This window comes from Lolium rigidum, chromosome 4 (assembly GCF_022539505.1).
Source record: "Lolium rigidum isolate FL_2022 chromosome 4, APGP_CSIRO_Lrig_0.1, whole genome shotgun sequence".
Taxonomy (NCBI): Eukaryota; Viridiplantae; Streptophyta; class Magnoliopsida; order Poales; family Poaceae; genus Lolium; species Lolium rigidum.
Window position 1 is genome coordinate 137441681 of NC_061511.1, and position 21215 is coordinate 137462895.

General features: G+C 44.2%; 1 protein-coding gene across 3 annotated transcripts; it reads left to right on the top strand.

Moving 5' to 3' along the window:
- Nucleotides 1-16477: 16477 nt before the first annotated feature.
- On the top strand, nt 16478-20153 carry LOC124708429 (myosin heavy chain, embryonic smooth muscle isoform-like). Of its 3 annotated transcripts, none has more exons than XM_047240110.1 (7): nt 16478-16723; nt 17409-17494; nt 18160-18262; nt 18350-18960; nt 19132-19299; nt 19508-19618; nt 19720-20153. In XM_047240110.1, the coding sequence occupies exons 2-7, from the start codon at nt 17417-17419 to the stop codon at nt 19924-19926; spliced, it is 1278 nt and encodes a 425-aa protein (XP_047096066.1). In that variant the 5' UTR covers nt 16478-16723; nt 17409-17416; the 3' UTR covers nt 19927-20153. The 3 variants fall into 3 exon arrangements, with proteins under 3 accessions (XP_047096066.1, XP_047096064.1, XP_047096067.1); XM_047240108.1 differs by having other exon boundaries at nt 16478-16677; XM_047240111.1 differs by lacking the exon at nt 16478-16723 and having other exon boundaries at nt 17416-17494; nt 18146-18262.
- Nucleotides 20154-21215: the final 1062 nt, after the last annotated feature.

Below are 21215 nucleotides of genomic sequence, written 5' to 3' on the forward strand. Positions count from 1 at the left end.
TGAAGGAGTTTGAGGCTCTTCTGGTAAGGAATGCACCCGCTTAATTAGCTCCTTTGTGGTTGCATTCTTATTGATGAATCCAAATTTCTAAATGGTTCATGCATGTTCCTCCCGTAGGCTAAGGAGGTCGCTAGCGGAAAGTGAAAAGGAAGCTAGTAGCGGCGCGGGGTCCACGAGCTCCTCGCGAGTGTGCCCCTTGGGACAACCCTTTAAATAGGGCGTTGAATGCCCACAAGAAGAGGGATCCATCGAGTAAGCCGACGTCGGCTGGTCGTGTGGTCGGCGAAGGATGCTCTATGAAATGGTCGGAATACTATAAGTCGGGAAAAAAGGAGAAAAAGGCCACCATCGATGAGAAGGAGGTCGCACAGCTCAAGGCACAAGTTGCGCAGATCCCGACATTGGTCCGGGAGCAAGTGCGGCAACAAGTGCAACATATCGTGGAGACCCAACGAGAGGACGCAACGACAGCAAGTGGAGGACCAAGTGGGCACGACGCTTAGCTCCATCATCCCTACCTTGGTTGCCGGTCCGGACGCGTGGTATAGGGGAGGAAAAAAGGGGCCTCCCCGGTTCCCAGTTGCACGGGCAGCAACTCCCACAACGTGGAGCCATCGGTGAGTCCGCAGGCGGCAACAATGGTGTCTCCGGCGGCGCCAACATTGGTGGCTCCCGCAGCGCCAACCTTGGTGGCTCCGGCGGCGCCAACCTTGGTGGCTCCCGCGGCGCCAACCTTGGTGTCTCCCGCGGCGCCATTACTTCAGCTCAATGCACCCGTCGCTGCGGATAATACGCCGCCCGGCACGCGCGCCAACAAGCGGCCACTCCATCGGTGGCACGCCCGCCGCCGGCGGTGCCTCGACCTTAGCCGAGCCGGACGCCATCACGGTAACCAACCCTCGTCTCCGATGACTTCCATATCCTTGCCTTTGACTACGCTAGCCATCCCTAACGCCCTACATGTTTTCCGCGAGGGTGCCGCCGCCGACGTCCCATGCACTCTCCTGCATTTTGTGAACGGCGAGTTGATCGATGTTGCCAAGGCCAAAATCGTTCAACCGAGCAACCGCCGGTTACACGGTGTACCCATGGCACCCGACGTGTATAGGATTCAACTGGTTCGGGTGCTTAGTGGCTACGACGACGTGGTACCTCCCTTTCAACCCCATGGCGCCGACGCGGATGAGGTCCTTACCCTCCACCAATGCTTCAATTGGTCCATGGTTTGGCCAAAGAGCCGGATTCGTTTGGGGGCGAGCGACACCACCCCACGGACAGCACCCCAAGCCGTGCCGGCGCCAAGCCATGGCAAGACCACCCCAACGGTGCCGCCATCAGCCGACGAGGACATGCATATGGCACGGGATCCGAACGATGGTCCGGACGAGGACAAGTACGTTCGCCAACCCGGACCGCAACTTCGATTTTGGGGTGATGGACTACGATCTCAGTAGCCAACCCTCTCAAGCTGCCGCCGAGGGAAAACCTATTGCAACAAGCGGCGCCTATTCTCGTTCTCGGGAGACGCCTCCAGCTGCCGACTTCACCGAGACTCAGCCGATAGCCGAGGTGAGAAGTGTTATCGGTCCTAACACACCGAAGAAGGCTTGCGAAGAGGAGAATGCGAGTCCCGATAAATATAAAGCCGAAGGGACGGAAAAGAAAGAAGAAGGACGACAAGTCCGCCGGCCAGCCGGCACCTATCCGTGCTCGGGACGGGCCACCGGTGCCCAAGAATATCGAGGCGAGGGTGCATGTGTCGGGTGAGCGGATGCTAATTCAAAGATTGTACGATGCTGCACCCGGTCCTATGCGATCTCTCGGTTGACGGTATTCAGTTTATGGAGGAGCGGCGTCTCAGGGAGAAAGATAATGGATACCAGTGTATATTGCCAAGGTGCCCTCGGGCCATGGCTTTGTCGATAGTGGCTTCGCGGAGAAGATCTTCCTGCGGTATGATGACATCTTCGCCATGCTGAACAGTTATCCGCTGCACTACACCTTCATTCGCCTATACTCGCTCAGCAAGGCGATGCGGATCATTAGACACAACATCCCGGACATCGCGATAGCCGACCCCTTCTACATGCGTGGCGTCCACTTGGCCACCGCCGGAGACCGGGCAGTCGCGAGTGGATACCTCAAAGACTTCTTTCTAGCGAACCCGGAAGAAGTGTAACATCCTCTCCGCCTGTATTTCCCGAGTAAGTCACCCCCTCACCGTACCGGTCTTAACTCATGATTTTTTTAGATTTCAATCGTCATGTTCTTAAACATTATGTGTTCTACGCAGAGACAAAACCTGCACACTCATCTCCATAACCCCGAAACATTCCGTGGCCACATACCTCGATGCGGACGGTAAGTCAACCACGGACTACACGAATGTCAAGGGCGTACTTGATGATGCTCTCAATGCCTACGTCAAAGCGAAAGGCAACATGCGAGAGGCCAAATGTTAGGTACGGGAAGCATGTGTTCAAGCACCAAACAAAGTTTCCCTGCGTCAAGAAGCCGCCTTCTAGTAACAAGGATGCCTACTACGCCCTCTATCACATGGATAAGTTCATACGGGACCAGCAGCAGCTTACGCTACCCGAGCATCTCGGAGATCGGGCCAACAAATTGTCGCGGGTCCCCGACGACGGCATCAAGCAAGACTTCTTCCGCATCCAAGTAGAGTTTTGTGAAATCATCCATCAAGATGTCGTTAGAAACGCGGGGAGTTCTTCGCCGGCTATCGACCGTCAAACAGTGACATAGACACAATGCTCCAAATGCAGGGTGACGACTACCGCTCATGGATGTGCTTGAAGAAAGGCGGCGGTTTTATCCATGCTCCGAGAAAGTCTTGATGTGCGAGCCTAGTTATGTAGTTGTGAACTAATGACGAGCTTGTGTTGTAATAAACTTTATCCAAGCACTTTACTTGCATGTCCGTTTAATTACTAGTTCGGCTATGTTTGTGAACTTATATATATGGCTCTGTCGTTTTCCGCACTTGATTTGGTCCTTAATTTTGTTTGCATATGCCGATGATTAGAATGGTTGGTCACTTGTACACTCGGGGTGGAGCAAGCGAGCCTGGTGTGATGGCACAAATATCCATGTCTTGTGCATCCTACCCGGCCTCGCTTACTCCATCCCCGAATGTTAAAATTTGTTTTGACCAACAATGTATGAGGCCCTCGTCATTCCATTTGCTTTGGTTTTTCGTAATGCCGATGATTAGAATGGTTGGTCACCTGTACACTCCGTGAAGGCATCGGCGAGCCTCGGTGTGATGACACAAATATCAATCTCTTGTGCATCCTACCTGGTCTCGCCGACTCCGTCACGGAATGTTAATATTTGTTTTGACCAACAATGTATGAGGCATATGCTCTTTCTTCCATTTTAGTGCCGATGATTAGAATGTTCGGTCAACTCGTACACTCCGGGGTGTCGCCAGTGAGCCCGGTGTGATGGCACAAATATCAATCTCTTGTGCATCCTACCTGGCCTCACTGACGCCATCCCGGGATGTTCATATTTGTTTTGACCGACAAAGTATGAGGCCCTTGTCATTCTTCCATTTGCTTTCGTATTTCAAAATGCCGATGATTAGAATGTTTGGTCACCTATACACTTGGGGGAGGGGTCAGTGAACCTGGTGCAATGACACAAGTATCAATATCTTGTGCATCCTACTTGGTTTCGCTGACCCCTTCCCTAAATGTTAATATTTGTTCCGACCAACAATGTATGAGGCATATGCTATTTCTTCCATTTTAGTGCCGATGATTAGAATGTTTGGTCAACTGTACACTCCGGGGTGTCGCCGGTGAGCCCGGTGTGATGGCACAAATATCAATCTCTTGTGCATCCTACCTGGCCTCACCGACGCCATCCCGGGATGTTCATATTTGTTTCGACCAACAATGTATGAGGCCCTTGTCATTCCATTTTGCTTTGGTATCTCAAAATGCCGATGATTAGAATGTTGGTCACCTATACACTTGGGGGAGGGGTCAGTGAACCTGGTGCGATGACACAAGTATCAATCTCTTGTGCATCCTAATTGGTTTCACTGACTCCGTCCCTAAATGTTAATATTTGTTCCGACCAACAATGTATGAGGCATGCCTTTTAGTTCATACTACTTGGATCGTTTTTGAGTTTGCTCTTATTCGTTGCAAACATCTATGAGCGTGCACTAATGTTTCTTTGGCTTGTGCATATGTACGCGAGATATGGCGTGGTATGTCGTGTACAAGGGCAAGGTTCCGGAGTCTACAACGACTGGGAGGAGTGTCGGAGACAGGTTCACCGTTTTAGCGGTAACAGCTACAAAGGGTACACCACTAGAGCGGAGGCCGAAGACAGATACGCACGCTATTTGGCGGGAGAGAGGAGGGAGCGGAGGAGGAACCAGATGAAGACCACTTTCATCGGGACGGTGCTAGTAGTGACTCTAGCTCTCTTCTATGTGATTGTACTTTAGATGATCGATCTTGTGTAACCACTAGCTCATTTGCGACTTTGTAACCCCGTAACTTGCATTGTAACCTCGTAACTTCTCTAATGTGAAATCTTGTGAATCATGTGGGGCTAATGTGAAGAACTATGTATGGATAAGCTGTGCTGTTGTTTATATGTGTTATATATCCTGTTTATATGTGCTCATGTGTTATATATCCTGTGTTATATAGTACCTGCCAGGATAAAAAAAATCGAAATCGTAGCAGTGGCGCACTAGTGGCCCATCAGTGGCGCACGTCCACTAAGTAGCAGTGGCGCACTATGCTGGATCCAGTGGCGCGCTGCCCTGTGATCCCCTCCGAGACTAGCAATGGCGCACCAGGAACCTCAGTAGTGGCGCATGTCCTGGAGACAGCAGTGGCGCACGTCCACACGCAGCAGTGGCGCACCACCTGGCTGAAACAGTGGCGCACGCAAAACGGTAGCAGTGGCGCACCTCGTCTAGACAGTTGTGGCGCACTGCCACTGACCAACAGTGGCGCAGCACTTTGGAGTAATAGTGGCGCACTGCTGGACATGTCAATGGCGCACCATGCAGTGCGCCATCGGTATCCGAGCTAGTAGTGGCGCACCCCTAGTGCGCCACTACTAGGAGTTAGCAGTGGCGTGATAGCAGTGGCGCACCACTAGTGCGCCACTGAAGGCTATATGTGGTGCGCCACTGATTGCCTTTTTCCTAGTAGTGTTTGCACTTGAAGCAAACAATCTTGGCCGAATCCTTGACTTTGTCTTGGCCCTTCTTCTTGTTGTTCTTGCTCCTGGACTTGTTCTTGTTATTGGAGTTGAATCCAAGTCCACTCTTGTCATTGGGGGATTGTTGCACACTTAGCATCTTGTCAAGTGCGAATTTCCCTTCATGACGCTTTTCCAAGTCTTTCTTCAAAGAAAGGACTTGAGCCTCGAGCTCTTTTATTTCCTCTACATGGTTAGTAGAAATACAAGTACTAGAGGAAGTAGAAGCTTCATTGTTAGAGCAACAAGGCAAGGCAAGTAATCCAACACAAGGTGTATCAATAGTTTGACTAGATGGATTACAAGGACTAGCACATGAAAATATAGCATTTGTAGTAGAGATTGTGCTAATGTCCACATGAGGCTCACAAGATGTTACCTTAGTGATACTAGCCTCATGAGCTAACTTTAGCTCATCGTAGGAAGTTAGAAGATCCTCAAGAGAGTGTGAGAGCGTTTTATTGCTTTCTTACAATTCCCTACAATTGCTAGTTAGCCAATCAAGTTGTGCCCTTAGCTCAACATTCTCCTTTAAGATAGATGCTTCACAAGAAGTAGAGTTAGTAGCACAAGCATCATCAATAGATTTTTCTTTTTCAAGCACATAAGATTCCATTTCTTGCTTAAGACCATGAGTTATGCACCTTTCGTTTTTCAGCTCTTGTCTAAGGAGATTGAATCTCCGTTGCTCATTTTCAATATGAGATTCCAACTCCTCAATGGACTCACTTTTTTCTTTGAGTGTGTCCATCAAGTAATCGAATTTGACAAGAGCATTACCACGAAGAGTGCATCTAACATAAAAGAGTTCCTTAAGCCTAGCAACTTCTTCTTGTTCATCATCATCACTCTCATCATTAGAAGATGTGTTGGGATTCAAGGTAGGAGTTACCTTTGGTCCCTTTGCCATAAGGCACATGTGCATACCGGAGGATGACGATGACGATGTTTCGGAATCTTCATTCATGAGAGTCTTATGCCTCATATATTGTTCAATTTCCTCTACATTGTTAGACAACAAGCAACTAGAGGAAATAGAAGCATTTTGTTCATGGCAAGAAGACAAAGTAAGCATATCATCATGGGATTTATGCAAGCAATTTACACATGATATGCAAGGACTATCAACACAAGCATGTAGATTGTTTTTAGTGCTATATGTGTTCAAGTCAAAGAAGAAACATTGCAATGGGATATAGATGAAGAATCGTCACTATTGAGCACAATATCATCATTGAAATTTTCCTCACCACTCACCATATCATTACCTCGTGTCTTTCTACACGTTGGTGAAGTGGAAGAAGATGAGAACTCATCACGGCCGGAGGTGGAAGCAACTTGGAGCTCTTCATGATGTGAAGGGGAAGAGAGCTCCTCGGAGACACCACCGACCAAATGAGAAATGGATCCACCAAACATTTCCTTAAGCTTGATCCACATCTCATGAGACGACTTTTGCTTTATATATATCAAGAACCTACGAAAATCTGGCCTCAAGGAGAATAAGAGCTCATTAGATACTTGAGCTTCAAGATGTAAGTTTTTCTCATCCTCTAAAGATAGATCTTGAGGATCCATCGGAGGAGAAAAACCTACATCTAGAAATTGCTCAATGTTTGGACACAAGGTCCGAAGATTGCAAAGCAAGCAATTTCGCCACAAAAGATAATTTGTGCCAACAAAGATAATTGTGTCATTGTGCACTAAATTACTAGCCGACATCTTTACTCTCAAGGTGGTGAAGCCTTAAACAAGGAGAGACCATGCTCTGATACCAATTGAAAGATCGAGATGTCGCCTAGAGGGGGGGGGGTGAATAGGCAATTAAAAACTCTTGCGGATTTGTCTTGTAAGAATGCGGAATTAAACCAACGTTTAGTTAACAAGCACAAACCCTAAATATGCTAAGCTCAACTAAGTGTAACAATAGCAACTAGAGTTAAGCAAGATAGGCACAAGATATATGTAGCACAAGTGATAGCAAGATATATGTACTTCAAGCACGATGGCTATCACAAGGAAAGAGAGCTCGGGTATAAAAATAACCGAGGCACGCGGAGACGAGGATGTATTCCCGTGTTCCCATCCTTTACAAGAAGGTACGTCACGTTTGGAGGAGTGGAGGTCCCACGAAGGATTCCCCAACGCCACGAAGGCTCACCCTATTCTCCGAGCCACACCCACGAAGGATAATGGCCCTTTCCTTATGGTTAGCTTTTCCTCCACTCCGGAGATGGCAAGCTCCACAACCACTTTACAAGCTCCACGAAGGAGAAGCCCGGGCCCCTTCACAATCTTCCACGAATAGGTCACCGGGACACCAACCAAGCCAACTAGGAGGTCTCCCTCCAAGAGTAACAAGCTCACGGTCTCTCACTCGAACTAATCGTGGTGGAGAGCTCAATACTATGCAATGATGCAAAGCAAGAACACTAGAGGTGTTCAAATCCTTCACACTCAAATCCCACCCAAGCAACAAATGCTAGGATGAGATTAGAGAGGAAGAACAATGGAGGAAATCAACAAACGACTCCAAGATCTAGATCCCAAGAGTTCCCCTCACTTAGAGGAGAAATGGATTGGTGGAGGTTGTAGATCTAGATCTCCTCTCTTAGATCCCTCAAGAATGAGCAAGAATCATGGGACGGAAGGGAGAGGAAGCAAGCTCAAGAGGTTCAACAATGGTGGTCAAAAACGTGCTCAAGAACCCTAGAAAACTGTTGGGGAAGAAGCCCCTTTTATAGCCAAACGAAATATGACCGTTTGGGGCAGATCTGGGAGTTTTTTGTGCAGCCTGGCGGAAAACCCGGTCAGACCGGGCCAGGGACCGGGCGCCCTTGAAAGCCCCCTGGAAACCGTCCGGTTGGCACCGGTGTGGGAGCCGGTCTGTGCCGGACGAGCCGGTGAGACAACCGGCGCCGCCGGGCCAAACATGAAAAACATGGTTTACAAAAACCATGATAACTTTTGCGTCCGGACTCCGATTTCGATGATCTTGGGCTTGTTGGAATGAGAACAACAAGCCCTACAACTTTATGCATATAAAAATCATTGTCCACCCACGGAGTAAAAACCATAAGATGAATGTTTGACCTATCTATAAAAGAGACACCGGTAAAACCTCCAAGCTTGAAAACGCAATAGAAGATGCATATGGATTCCGTTTTCGATGAACTTGGGCTTGTTGTAAAGCTAGCAACAAGCTCAAGAACCTCACACAGAGAAATACCAAGAAGCAATAAGATTTATGGAATGCAAAGCATGCAAAGGGTTGAGCTCCCTAAGACGATGTTATCAAGTTACCCAACCGAAAGCCCCTCTTGATATTGCGGCTATGTATCCTATAACCCGGTCTCCCAACAACCACCTTGAGACCGGTAAAAGGAAAACCTAGCAAGGCCATACTTTTGCCTTGCGCATCTCGCTTGATCTTGATGATAGCTCTTCAAGCTCCACTCAAGCCGGAATGCCTCACTTGATCATCGTTACTTCGTGAAGACTCACAAATGCTCCCCCATACACTATGATGGGAAAGATCCATTGATATACATCTTCACATGTCCATTATCATCAAATGGACGTCAAGCTTCAAGCATATGATCCTCTCGAGATGCTCAACTTGAACTTGCCCAACTCAACCTTGATGACGATCACCACTTGACGTCATCCTCTCATGGGCTATATGAGATCTCACTTTTGATGCATGCCCATGGAAAGATACCTAACCCACATAGACAACACAAGGGAACATATATGATGGGTTAGTTCATAAAGCATAATTGACACGGCTTACCATACCACATGACTTCTCGTGGCACATTCTTCATGCTTCATGTGTTGACCAAACTTGAATCTATTCTTCACTCTTTGTATTGGTCAACCTAGTATCTTCTCATGCTCTATCATACTATCTTGAGGTGTATATAGAATTCTTCACTTGGAATCAAGCACTCAAGATCTTCATCATTCATTGCTTATCACATAAGCTAGAGCATGGCTAATATTGAGTTCCACATAAGAACTCCATCTTCATTTCTTCTTCTTGATCATATCACATATATATCTTCAAATCGATGATCTTGATGCCAATACACAAGGTATATATTTATCTTCATGGCATCCATACTTCAATCCAACACATGGACTACAAGTAGTACCTATGGAATATTCCTTCATATAAACTCAATGAAAACATTAGTCCATAGGGGTTGTCATTAATTACCAAAACCACACATAGGGGCAATATACCCTTACAGATGGGATCATAATAACATCAACATGGTAGATATAAATATTGAATGGACTTAGAAACCATGCTGGAATCATGAAAAGAATCAAACAAAAGACAATGTATAAAGTGCATGAAAAGTAAAGTGATTGTCTATAGCATAGAAGAAACACAAAGTGGTATTCAGCTTGTCCATATTGAAAGCAAAACATAAATGCTTGGACACCTTTAAAGTTCAAGAGGGTGACTAAGAAACAAGTAATTTAAGACAAGCATATCATAATTATGAATCAATCAATAAAATCTTGGGACCATGCACATAAAACTAAGAATGACAACTATGCTCTCAATAGACGGCGCATAAAGCAAGAAAGTGGACCCTCAACATAAAGTAAAAGAATGACCCTTCTCATAGGGAAGCAGAGGTTAAACATGTGCTAGAGCTTTTCATTTTTAAAACAATAGAGGTATCAAAAAATTTCTTTGAGAGGTGGTTGCTCTTGTCAACGAATCGGTAAAAATGTTTTTGTCATCTTCCATACTAAACAAGTTAAGAGCGGTTCCGAAATAATTTGGGCGAAGCCTCTTTTCATTTTTGCATTTATAAAATTGTGACACTCCTCCCAAACTTTGCTTTTACAAACCATGGCTAACCGAATCCTCGGGTGCCGACCAACTTTCACATAAAAATTTAAATATTTGATTCTTCCCCTTTTGGAAGTAATGGTCATACCAGATTTTTTCAAATTATAAGTGACAAGCAAGATGAAGCTCACAAGTCTTAGGGTGCTAGTAAAGTATGGAAGACAACAATAATAACTTTTACACTTTCATGAGCTAAAAAGATTGTCCCAAAATAAGAAGTTGGTTGAAGGTTTTAAAAGGTAGCACATGCAAATTTACTTGGAGTGGCGGCGAAATACCACATATAGGTAGATATGGTGGACACGATTGGCAACTTGGTTTTTGGTGGTTGGATGAACGAGTAGAGATCATACTTAGTACAAATGAAGGCAAGCAAAAGACTGGGATTCGACCAACTAAGAGAGCATAATGGCCATAATCACGCATAGCGACAAAATATATTGATAGAAGCATAAAGTGATATACAAATCTAAAACTAAATGATCATAGAGGCTTAAGGTGACTAATTATGTAGTCATAACATGGTGCAAGCATGCGCCAAGTCATCCCAATTAAAACATTCGCAGGAGAATATATACCACGATTTTATGCTTACTATGCTAAAAACAATGCATGAAACTTTCAATGGCACAATAAACACTCTCAGCTATTTGATACTAGTCATGATATGAGAATGATTTAAAGGTTCAGAATAGCAAGATATCTAACATGACATGCTAAAGCCTATGCCGCAGTCTAAACAAGCTTCATTTGCATCACTATACACACGAATTTTCTTCTTTTATTATTTCCACCGCCAACCAAATATTGAAATCACTCTCATAGATAATAAGCAAAAAGACCAGAGAGCTATTCAAACATAACTAAAGGAAACTAACAGGCTCTGAACAAAATATGAGTGGAAAACTCAGAGCTAAACGAAGTACTCGAAAAATAGAACGGTCACAAAACAATGACAACGGAAACTAGAGCGTTCGTATGCAATTAAAACGGATCATGTCTCTCTCCCACACAATGATGCTATGATTACTATTTATTAAAGAAAACAAAACAAAACAAACTTAAAACAAAAATAAGGACGCTCCAAGAACAACACATAATACATGAGCAATAAAAATATAGTGTAGTGAAAAATGACATGGTGTTTTTTGTCGATGAAGAGGGGATGCCTTGGGCATTCCCAAGCTTTGACGCTTGTACCTCTTGAATATTTCTTGGGGGTCCAGGGGACATCCCCAAGCTTGAGTTCTTTTCCATCGTTCATCTATTTGCATCATTCTTCTCTCCCTACACTTGAAAACTTCCTTCACACAAAACTCATCACAAATCTTATTAACAGCGTTAGTGCAATTATAGAAATATATTCAAGTCCACAAACTTCAATATGACATATGAAAGGCATGTAATATGCATCAGCTAATGTAGCACAACTTCAATAAGGTTCTCTGATCAAAAGAACTCAAAAAGATGGGCAAAAATGTGCAAATGTAAAACAGTGCAAGAATCTGTCAAAACAGAACAGTTCGTAAAGATGAATTTTAACGAGGGTTACGCTGCGAATCTCGAAAAACTCAGAACTAATGAAAGTTAGATAATTACCTGGGAAAGACGCTCGTAAATTAGAAGCTCAAAATGACGTTCTGGTGATTTATGCGAATTTTTCTCGCGACAGTCCAGAAACAGAAACAGGATAGCAATTTCCCCAAATACCACTTTCTTAACATTAGAGACAATTCTTGGCACAAAAAACGAAATAAAAAATGATAAGGAGAGGTCATTGCAGTAGCAATGACTTCCAAGACTCAACAAAACAGTAAAATAACAGAAATAAAACATAAATGGGTTGTCTCCCAAAAGCTCTTTCTTTATAGCCATTAAGATGGGCTCAGTAATTTGAGAAGATGCTCACATAACAAATATGAATTGAAGCAAAAGATAGCATCAAGAAGAAAATATGAGATACATTTAAGTCTAACCCATTTCCTATGAAAAGGAACCTTGTAAGAAAACAAATTATCGAAGCATGAAGCTACTAGTATATGAAGACAAAATAAGTGGTACTTCAAAAATTTCATCATAAAGAGGGGAAACTTAATATTATTGAGATGCATATAACCATGTTTCCCTTTCTCATAATAAATTTCAGTAGCATCCTTAATGAAATACACAATATAACCATCATCTGAAACATTCTTATCATGATCCATATGCATAAAATAATTATTACTCCTCACATAAGCATAGTCATTATTAATAGTACTGGGAGCAAATTCAACAAAATAGCTATCATTATTATTCTCATCACCAAAACCATCAAATATAGGAGGCATATTGAAATCATAATAAATTTCCTCCTCAATAGTAGGTGTACTGAAAATATCATATTCATCATCGCAATCATCATATATAGGAGGCATAGTATCATCAAATAAAATTTTCTTCTCCGTGCTTGGGGGACTAAAAATATCATGCTCATCAATACCAACATCCCCAAGCTTAGACTTTTCCATATCATTAGCAATAATGGTGTTCAACGAATTCATACTAATATCATTGTTATCATCATGATAGAAAAGTTCCATAATTATGTTTATGTTTTCCATTAAGCCGAATTAGTGAAAATAAAAATAAGAAACAAAAAGATATAATTGCAGAATCTAAAGGAGATACCTTCAAGCACTCACCAGCAACTAAATAGCTTAGTAGCCAGAGGATGTGAGTACCTTTTACCTTACCTCCCAGGCAACGGCGCCAGAAAATAGCTTGATGTCTACGCACACTCCTATTCCTGTAGATAGTGTTGGGCCTCCAAGAGCAAAGGTTTGTATAACAGCAGCAAGTTTCCCTTAAGTGAATCACCCAAGGTTTATCGAACACAAGGAGGTAGAGGTCAAAGATATCCCTCTCAAGCAACCCTGCAATTAAGATGCAAAAAGTCTCTTGTGTGCCCAACACACCTAAGACACTTGTCAGATGTATAGACGCACTAGTTCGACGAAGACATAGTAAAATGCAAGTGGTATTGATGATTGAAAATAATAATAACGATCTGAAATAAATAATGCAAGAAATAAACATGCAATAAAACAGTAAATAAGCGGTGTTTGCAGTATTCGGAAACAAGGCCTAGGGATCATACTTTCACCAGTGGCACTCTCAACAATGCAATCATAATTAGATATAAATATAAGCACTTCATCATGCTACTACGAAACACTTTCTTGTTGGATAAAGAACACAAACTCATCGTGCATGGGCTATAAAAGCACACGTCAAGATGCAGCCCCAAGTACCATGAACACCCCACGCTGTCACTTTGAGCATTCATTGGAGGAACTAACATTACACAATTCATAAGGGAGCCACACACGGTACATACCGCGATCACGTTGACCCCAAAGTTCATATGATAAAACACTAGAGTAGCACAACAACATCTAGATTACAAAGCCCACGATCACATAAAAGATCATATCACGAGAGAGAGAGAGAGAAACCACATAGCTATCGGTACGACCCTCAGCCCCGAGGGAGAACTACTCCCTCCTCATCATGGGAGTCAGCAAAGGTGTTGGTGATGGTGGTGGAGTCGATGGAGACGGCGCCGGGGGCAATTCCCCACTCCGGCAGGGTGCCGAAACAAAGTTCTGTCCCCCGAAACTTGGTTTCAGTGATGACGGCGGCTACGGAGCTCTTCTTCCACGGAAAAGTTACGCCTCATAACTTTTAGGGTCAGGAGCTTCTTATAGGCGAAGAGGCGACGCGAGGGGTTGCCAAGGCGCCAGTACATGGGCTAGGGGCGGCTAGGGCACAGGCCGCTCCTGGCACCTGTATAGCCACCCTGTGGCTCTCCCGACACTCCCCTTCTGGCTCCCGGATTCTTCTGGTGAATAAGAATTTTGGTGAATTTTCCAGATTTTTCCGAGCACTTTCATTTTCGGACTATTTCTGCAATAAACAAACATAATAAACAGAAACTGACACTGTGGCACTTGTTAATAGGTTAGTCCAAATAATGACATAATATGATACAAAGTTCCTATAAAACATGTTGGAATTGGTGCAAAACAAGCATGGAACATCAAAAATTATAGATACGTTTGCAACGTCTCACCTCACTGTAAGTTGGGGCAAAGCACTTTGGTTGAGTTGTGTGCAGGTTCGACGTTGTTGCTGACGCTAGTAGTGCGCCCTGCCACTAGTCAGCCAGCAACACCTTCATAAGTCACGTCTTTCTCCTACTGGTCGATTAAACCTTGGTTTCCCACTAAGGGAAAACTTGCTGCTGTGCTCATTACACCTTCCTCTTGGGGTTCCCCAACATCGTGTTTGCATACGACGAGCACACGCTATCATCGCCCCGCCGCAGTACATGCCTTCTGCTCGGTCCTCGCCGCGCTGGAGAACATGATCTTAGTCGAGGTAGGTTCTGGCGCACACATGTCGCCTGTTTGGGGGCAAAACATCTGCCGGTTGCGCCGCTCGGCCTCGCCGCCCACGACCTGTTCGGTCAATTGCGCCGGTGGGTTTCTTACTCGTCTTTTGGGCGCTATTGTGTGCGGACATTGATCCGCAGTTGCTACCCACACAGATGGACATGTGGAAGATGTTGAACAAGTTTCGCGCGGAGGTCATTGAGTCCTCTTCCGACGAAGAGTCCGATCAGACGACGCAGACAATGGCTATTGTTGCAGCCTCCATCCTCCACGAGTACAATACCAGCCAGATGCCGATGCACCGGGACTTTGTGAAGGGCCGCTCAAAAATTCTGCCTCGCAACAGAGTGGAAGGGCACCTCCGGCTCCACAAGGACTACTTCGACCACACCAATCTGGTGTTCCCGGAAAAAATGTTCCGGCGCCGGTACAAGATGTCAAGGGACATGTTCATGATCATTCTACATGGCGCCAGAGACTACGACCCCTACTTCCAATGCAGGCCCGATGCAACAGGTGCGCTAGGTTTCACCTCTTACCAAAAATGTTCCGCAGCTATTCGCATGCTATCCTATGGAATGGATGCTGATATATTCGACGAGTATCTTCGATTGGGTGAGAGCACCTGCCTTGAGTCCATGTATCGGTTTTGCAGAGCTGTGATTGCCATGTTCGGAGAACATTACTGTAGGGAGCCAACAATTGAGGACACAAGGCGGCTGTTGTCTATCAACGAGTCCAGATGGTTCCCAGACATGATTGACATCATAGATTGCATGCACTGGGAGTGGAAGAACTGTCCATTTGGATGTCAGAGTCAGTACAATGGCCATGCGGAGGAATGCACTGTCATTTTTGAAGCAGTGATATCTCAGGATTTATGGATTTGACATTCATTCTTTCGCATGGCCTGTTCCAACAATGACATCAGTGTGTTGCACCGATCACCGGTTTTCAACAGGCTTATGCAAGGCCAAGCTCCCTCGGTGAGCTACGAGATCAATGAAAATGAATATGAGAAGCCATATTATCTTGCTGATGGCATCTACCCTAACTGGACCACACTGGTGAAGATTATCCATAATCCAAACACGAAAAAGAAGAAGAGGTTTGACAAGACGCTAGAGATTTGCAGGAAAGATGTGGAGCGGGAATTTGATGTGCTCCAAGCTCGGTGAGCAATTGTCAGTCACCCTGCAAGAACATGGTCGCTGAAGACCATGCATGAGGTGATGACATGTTGCGTGATCATGCACAACATGATCGTTGAGAACGAGTGTCCTGATAGCCGCAATGAGCATTAGGGTGATCTGGTTGCGCCAATCCCTGGGGCATCATCCTGGCAGTACTATATGCATATGAATGTAGAAGTCACTACGAGAACGTGTCCAAACACCTACAGATGGATGTGATTGATCATTAGTGAGCATTGGCTGGCCATGAAGATAATGCGTAGATGAATACCATCTTATTTTCATGTAGACTTTTACAAATTTGGATGTAATAACTGAAACTACTTTGAACTTGTTTAACATCCAAATTAATGCGGACGCATAAAAGCGTCGCCACACTGGAAACACTCCAGACGTAAATAGACGCGAGGTCAAAAACAACCAATTTGTATCCGCTGCTCGAACGGATGCGCGCGACTATTTTACGGCCGTTATGGAAAAGAAAAAACTCAGTTCGGATGGCCAATGCAGGGGCATGTTGGTCAGGTCATATCTGGCGAAGCAGGTCGCACGCACGCATTTCACCTGGTGAAGTCAAGCCACGTTCCGTGGAGTCGCACCTCACCACACCCGACCGCGACTCTTCCCATCGCTCTACCCAAACCAGAGCTAGCTAGCCAGCATCGACGCCGGCCGCCCTGCTGACTCTGCTCCGGCCGCCGCCGTGGCCATCGCCACGACGCTCCTACCCCGGCCGCCGCCACGAGCGCCGCCCTTCCTAGAGCCCTAGCCCCGTAACCAATTCCGAACACAACACTTCAGGTTGAGGAAGAGGGGGGAAGGCCCCTACCCTTACGTCTCCGCGTCAATCGCCGGAGACGGAGACGGCCAGAATAGCTGCAGGCCGCGAAGCACTCACGTGAGGCCCTTGGCGCCGGAGCAGGTCACTTCCCCGAATCACAACGCCTTTCTCCTGTATCCGCAGATTTGTGAGTCCTTCTTTTGCCTAAATGTGCCGGTGGATTCAGGATGCGCGAGCACAAAATTTGTAGTGAGCGATTTGATTTTGTTTGGCGGGTTTCAGTAACGCGGAGGGTCTCTGTAGGATAAAGCTTCTCCTGAAGTTTATCAGTGCAGCAAGTAGGTACTCGCAAGTTTGGGATATGTCTTTCTTGCATCTGCTGCTCCCGAAATTCCTTCCTCTTTGAATGGGATGGTGTACCAAGTTCATTGCGCTAGAGACACCTAAATCTATCGTTACTTTTTTATTCTCAGATTCGTACCTGAAAGGTGAGTTTTCTTGATTGGCACCTGTCTGGTCAGTCCTTGACAAATGACTAATTTGAACTTTGTGCTAGTTTGTTTGGTCCATTCACGTGCAATATCTTCCAATATGACGAAGGGCATTTTCCTGAATGGAATTGTACACTTCAAATTTCAGGGCATAGATTTATATGCTTTTGGTAAAATTTTGTTCCCCAAATTGCCGATTTTATATTTTGTGGTTCGTAACGATTAGTCTTTATGGTGTTTCAGATTTTGATTGCTAGAGAGTAGTTTTGACATGGTGTCGTAGTGACAAATTCGTTTGCAGTGGGTGATTCATAGGATACAACAATTTTAGTTTAACTAATGGCGCCCAAATCTATGCTTAGCCTTTTTCTTGTTCTGCAGATAGACAGATGTCTAGTAGTTCCAATGGCCATTGTCCAGGTAATGGTGCAAAAGTTCTGCCGAGAAGAGAGAAGAACAACCAGGAGGTACTGATGGTTTGAACTTCTCTGCAATGGTTTGTTTTCATTGCAGATTGCACTTTTGAATGCGTTATTTGTTGGTACTGATTTGATAGAATAAGTTTCCTAATTACATGATGCTGGACTCTTCCCCAGTTGATGTATTGGTATGGTAATACTCAGATGGTTCCCATTACCCTGCATATTATTGATTGATGTATTAAGGATAAAATTGCTGATTTGATCGAAGTTTTGGAAGATACTATGTATGTCTTCCATAGAGTTGGTTGGAATTTTCCATGACTCCTATTTCACTTTGCACTTCACATTGTCGCTCTTTCGCTAGTAAATATCCTAACCATCTCATGACATGTATTGAAGATTTTGCATCACATTGTCATTTTAGTATGTTTCTCGAGGTCTGATGGAAATGTATTTAAGCATTTCACAAGGCAGCATAATGATAAAATGTATTATTGAATAAACATTTTCCATGTAAAAGTTCCTGTTTTGCCTTCACTTTACTCTGTTCTCTCCCAAGTCAAATAGCAACAGTGAATGCCTTCCATTTTGATTTGATGTTATGTATCATGTAATGTTTGCAAGTGTTTCCCAGCTTCCCTGAGTGGAGGTACTGTGTTATTTGAACTGTTTTAACCCTTTACTGATTCCATATAGTTTTGTTAATGCAGAAACTACAGCTCGACAGAAATGCAGCTTCTAGGGCCTGTCAGAAGGACAGGCAATATATTGAGAAATTGGAAACTGAACTGAGTAATTGCTATCAGGAAATCGGTATGCTCTAGGAATTATCCTGTTTCTTGTTGGTCTGGCTATTATGAACCTTTCTACTTGAGCAGTCCTCGCTGATTGCAAATGCAGACTATTTGCAGGATCAGTTAAATATCAGGAATATTGAAGCAAACATCATGGGGCAGCATATTCATGGCCTCGAACTGAAGCTAACTGAACTTGAAAAATTCCCTGAAAGAGTGAGAGTTATGGACAATGATCTGATGCGGTCTGATTCTCAGTGCTGGCTTCTGATGGAAGAAGTCCAACGTAAAGAAGAGGAGCTGCAAAAGGCAGCCTTACAAATAGAGAAGCTTGAAAGTGTAACTTTAGATTCACAATGTGAAATTGAGAGTTTAAAACTTGATTTGACTACACTTGAGCAAAGACTATTTGATGCTGAGAGGTTTGGCCAGCATGCTGCTGAGTACAAAGCTAAAATTGAGAAGCAACTGAGAGAGTATGAGCTCCAGCTGCAAGAGGCACGAAAGACAATTGATCATCTTGAAGTTGAGAATACACAACTGAAAAAGGAATTCTTGCCTAGAAGGGTTCCTAAACAATCCTCTTCTACATCTGTGGAGCAACTTGACAAAACATTGGAGAATGATGGTCATGCAAACTATGAAAGAGATCATGGAGTTCTTGAAAAGATAGGGAGGCAAAATGAAGAACCTGAACTTCTAATTGAGCAGCTTAAGGTCAGAGTTCGTTTACCACATCTACTTCTGCATTTTGGCACCATGCTACCAAACTAGTTCAAAAATAAATTATTTCAAACATTTTGCTATTGCTTGCACTGCTAGTTGGATAAATTCATGAACCTATCTGTTTTATTGATTCGGAATTTCTGATGTTGCTCTACCTGTTAGGTAGAACTTCGAGAACAGAAACTGAAAGCAAAGGAGGATGCGGAAGACCTCACTCAAGAAATGGCTGAACTGAGGTACCAGATAACGGGCATGCTTGAGGAAGAATACAAGCGCCGGTCTTGCATTGAGCAAGCGGCTATTCAACAAATTCAGCAGCTGGAGGTTCAGGTAGTGAAATGGACTTTTCTCTTCCAAACTGTAACTGCTTCGCCATTAATAAACACATATGGCTGAATTTGTTGCTCCATGAGACCATAGTCTGCATTTTGAATCTAATCGTATGATTAAAAATGACAGGCACCGTCTTAGTCTTGCTATATTTATAATTCTTGTGTGGTTTAATTTACATATCCTGTTCTATGATATTCAAAACCAGGTCTCCAAAGAGCAAACAAAATTGAGCGGAGCTCTAAGGCGACTGCAGGAATCCCATGAACTAGCTGACACACAGGCTATGGAGATTAAGAAACTGAAGAACGCTTTAGGGGTATGTGCATGCAGGTCATATGAATTACTATTCTGAGTAATCTCCTACTTCAGATTAGTCATTTTATGGTACTGATACACTGTGCATACGTTTCATTGTAGAGGCTGGACTCTGCACTGAATCACGGGAGAGTTTGCAGATCTTGTTCTTGCGGGTTCTGTCCAATGTTGGTAGAATTGTCTAAGTGCTCGATTGAAGGGTCACTCGATCTCAGACCTTCCAACTCTAGCAAAATTGATGAAACTTCGCAGAACCAAGGGCTGCTAGAGTGGCGTCCTGATGAAGCTTCAGCCAGTGACACAGTATAGAATGTAGATATGCTAGATGCACTCATGTTTGTGCAGCTGCTGTATAGAAGAATTCTTTGTGCTACTGCTGTATGTAAATGCATATGCATTTGTAACCTTAGTGAGCTGTTTTATTTGCGGATTAGTTTCCCAGCGTCCGCTTGGTGTTAAGCTCCAACGATGATGCCAATGTAACTTGTAACACTTCATTCATCATGTCAAATTCAACCTCACAAGGATGTTACTCATATAATATGATGGTAGCTGACACAGATCTGCAAAATGAGAATGGTGTGAGTGGCATGCGTTTGTAGTGTACATGTGTCTTGTATGAGACTCATTTGTGCAATAAGAGCATATTTGCAGAATCCTAAATAAATACATGCACATTATTTATCTCTCTTTATTATCCAGACTAATCTTATTATAGGTTGCCTTTCAAATGCAAAATTGGAAATATGTAATTAGGGGCATACATACATGCACTCTAGCGGTTTGCTTAGCAACAAAGTAAGCACTAAACTCCAAACTTTCCAATAACCGATTAGTTTCAGTTATTACATGCGCCAGGTAATAATCATCAGAGTATAAAAATACGATCTGCGAGGCAAGAACCATGTCATCTGCAAACTGTCCAAAAGAAAAGGACATCTCCGTCGCCTCCTCTCCTGCCGGCCAAGAAGCACGAGGCGGCCGGCAACCGCAGCATACCTTGTGGCGCCCTTCTTCTCAGGTTCGATCGATTCCTTCTCCGCTCTCGACTCATCTGAACTCTTCCTCTCCAGGATTTGTTCTTCTTGCTGGGTTTTTTTCCGGTGACTCGCGGTGGTTCCCGTTTCTTCAGAATTCCCTTCCACGTTCCGTTTTAAGTTTGAAGCGGAACGACGCGACAATGGGATCTTAATTGCGATGAGCATATTAGTGTCGTTCTTGTGGGCGTTCAGGATAATCGTGAATTTCGGTGTGAGGTGTCGGAAGGTATGGTCGATTTAGGCTTTTTGCAGGGACGTTGTGCAAGTCAAGTCGCTCTTCTGCAATGTTACGTGCTTTTCCCCCCCTCCAGAATACGCATATCATGTGTATCACACACGTTTCTTCGTTTATAAGTAAATTGATCAAAATCATTAATACATACCAGTTTCATATTTAGCGTCTATTCGATGCCCTGAGCCCCTGATTTAGGACGTGAACCTTAACACAATTGTTTTTTGATTTAGAAACATCTCAGATATATAGATCAGATCAACTCACACCCAGTACTATTTTTGCTCCACTAAAACATTTTTAAAAAAACTTCCTGAAAATTGGTT

Excerpts from the sequence above, each read along its gene's own strand:
- LOC124708429 (XM_047240110.1), top strand. The coding sequence starts at position 17,417 with ATGTCTAGTAGTTCCAATGGCCATTGTCCAGGTAATGGTGCAAAAGTT. Across the intron at positions 18,263-18,349 it reads TAATTGCTATCAGGAAATCG|ACTATTTGCAGGATCAGTTA; the intron begins GTATGCTCTAGG and ends TTGCAAATGCAG. Across the intron at positions 19,300-19,507 it reads TTCAGCAGCTGGAGGTTCAG|GTCTCCAAAGAGCAAACAAA; the intron begins GTAGTGAAATGG and ends ATTCAAAACCAG.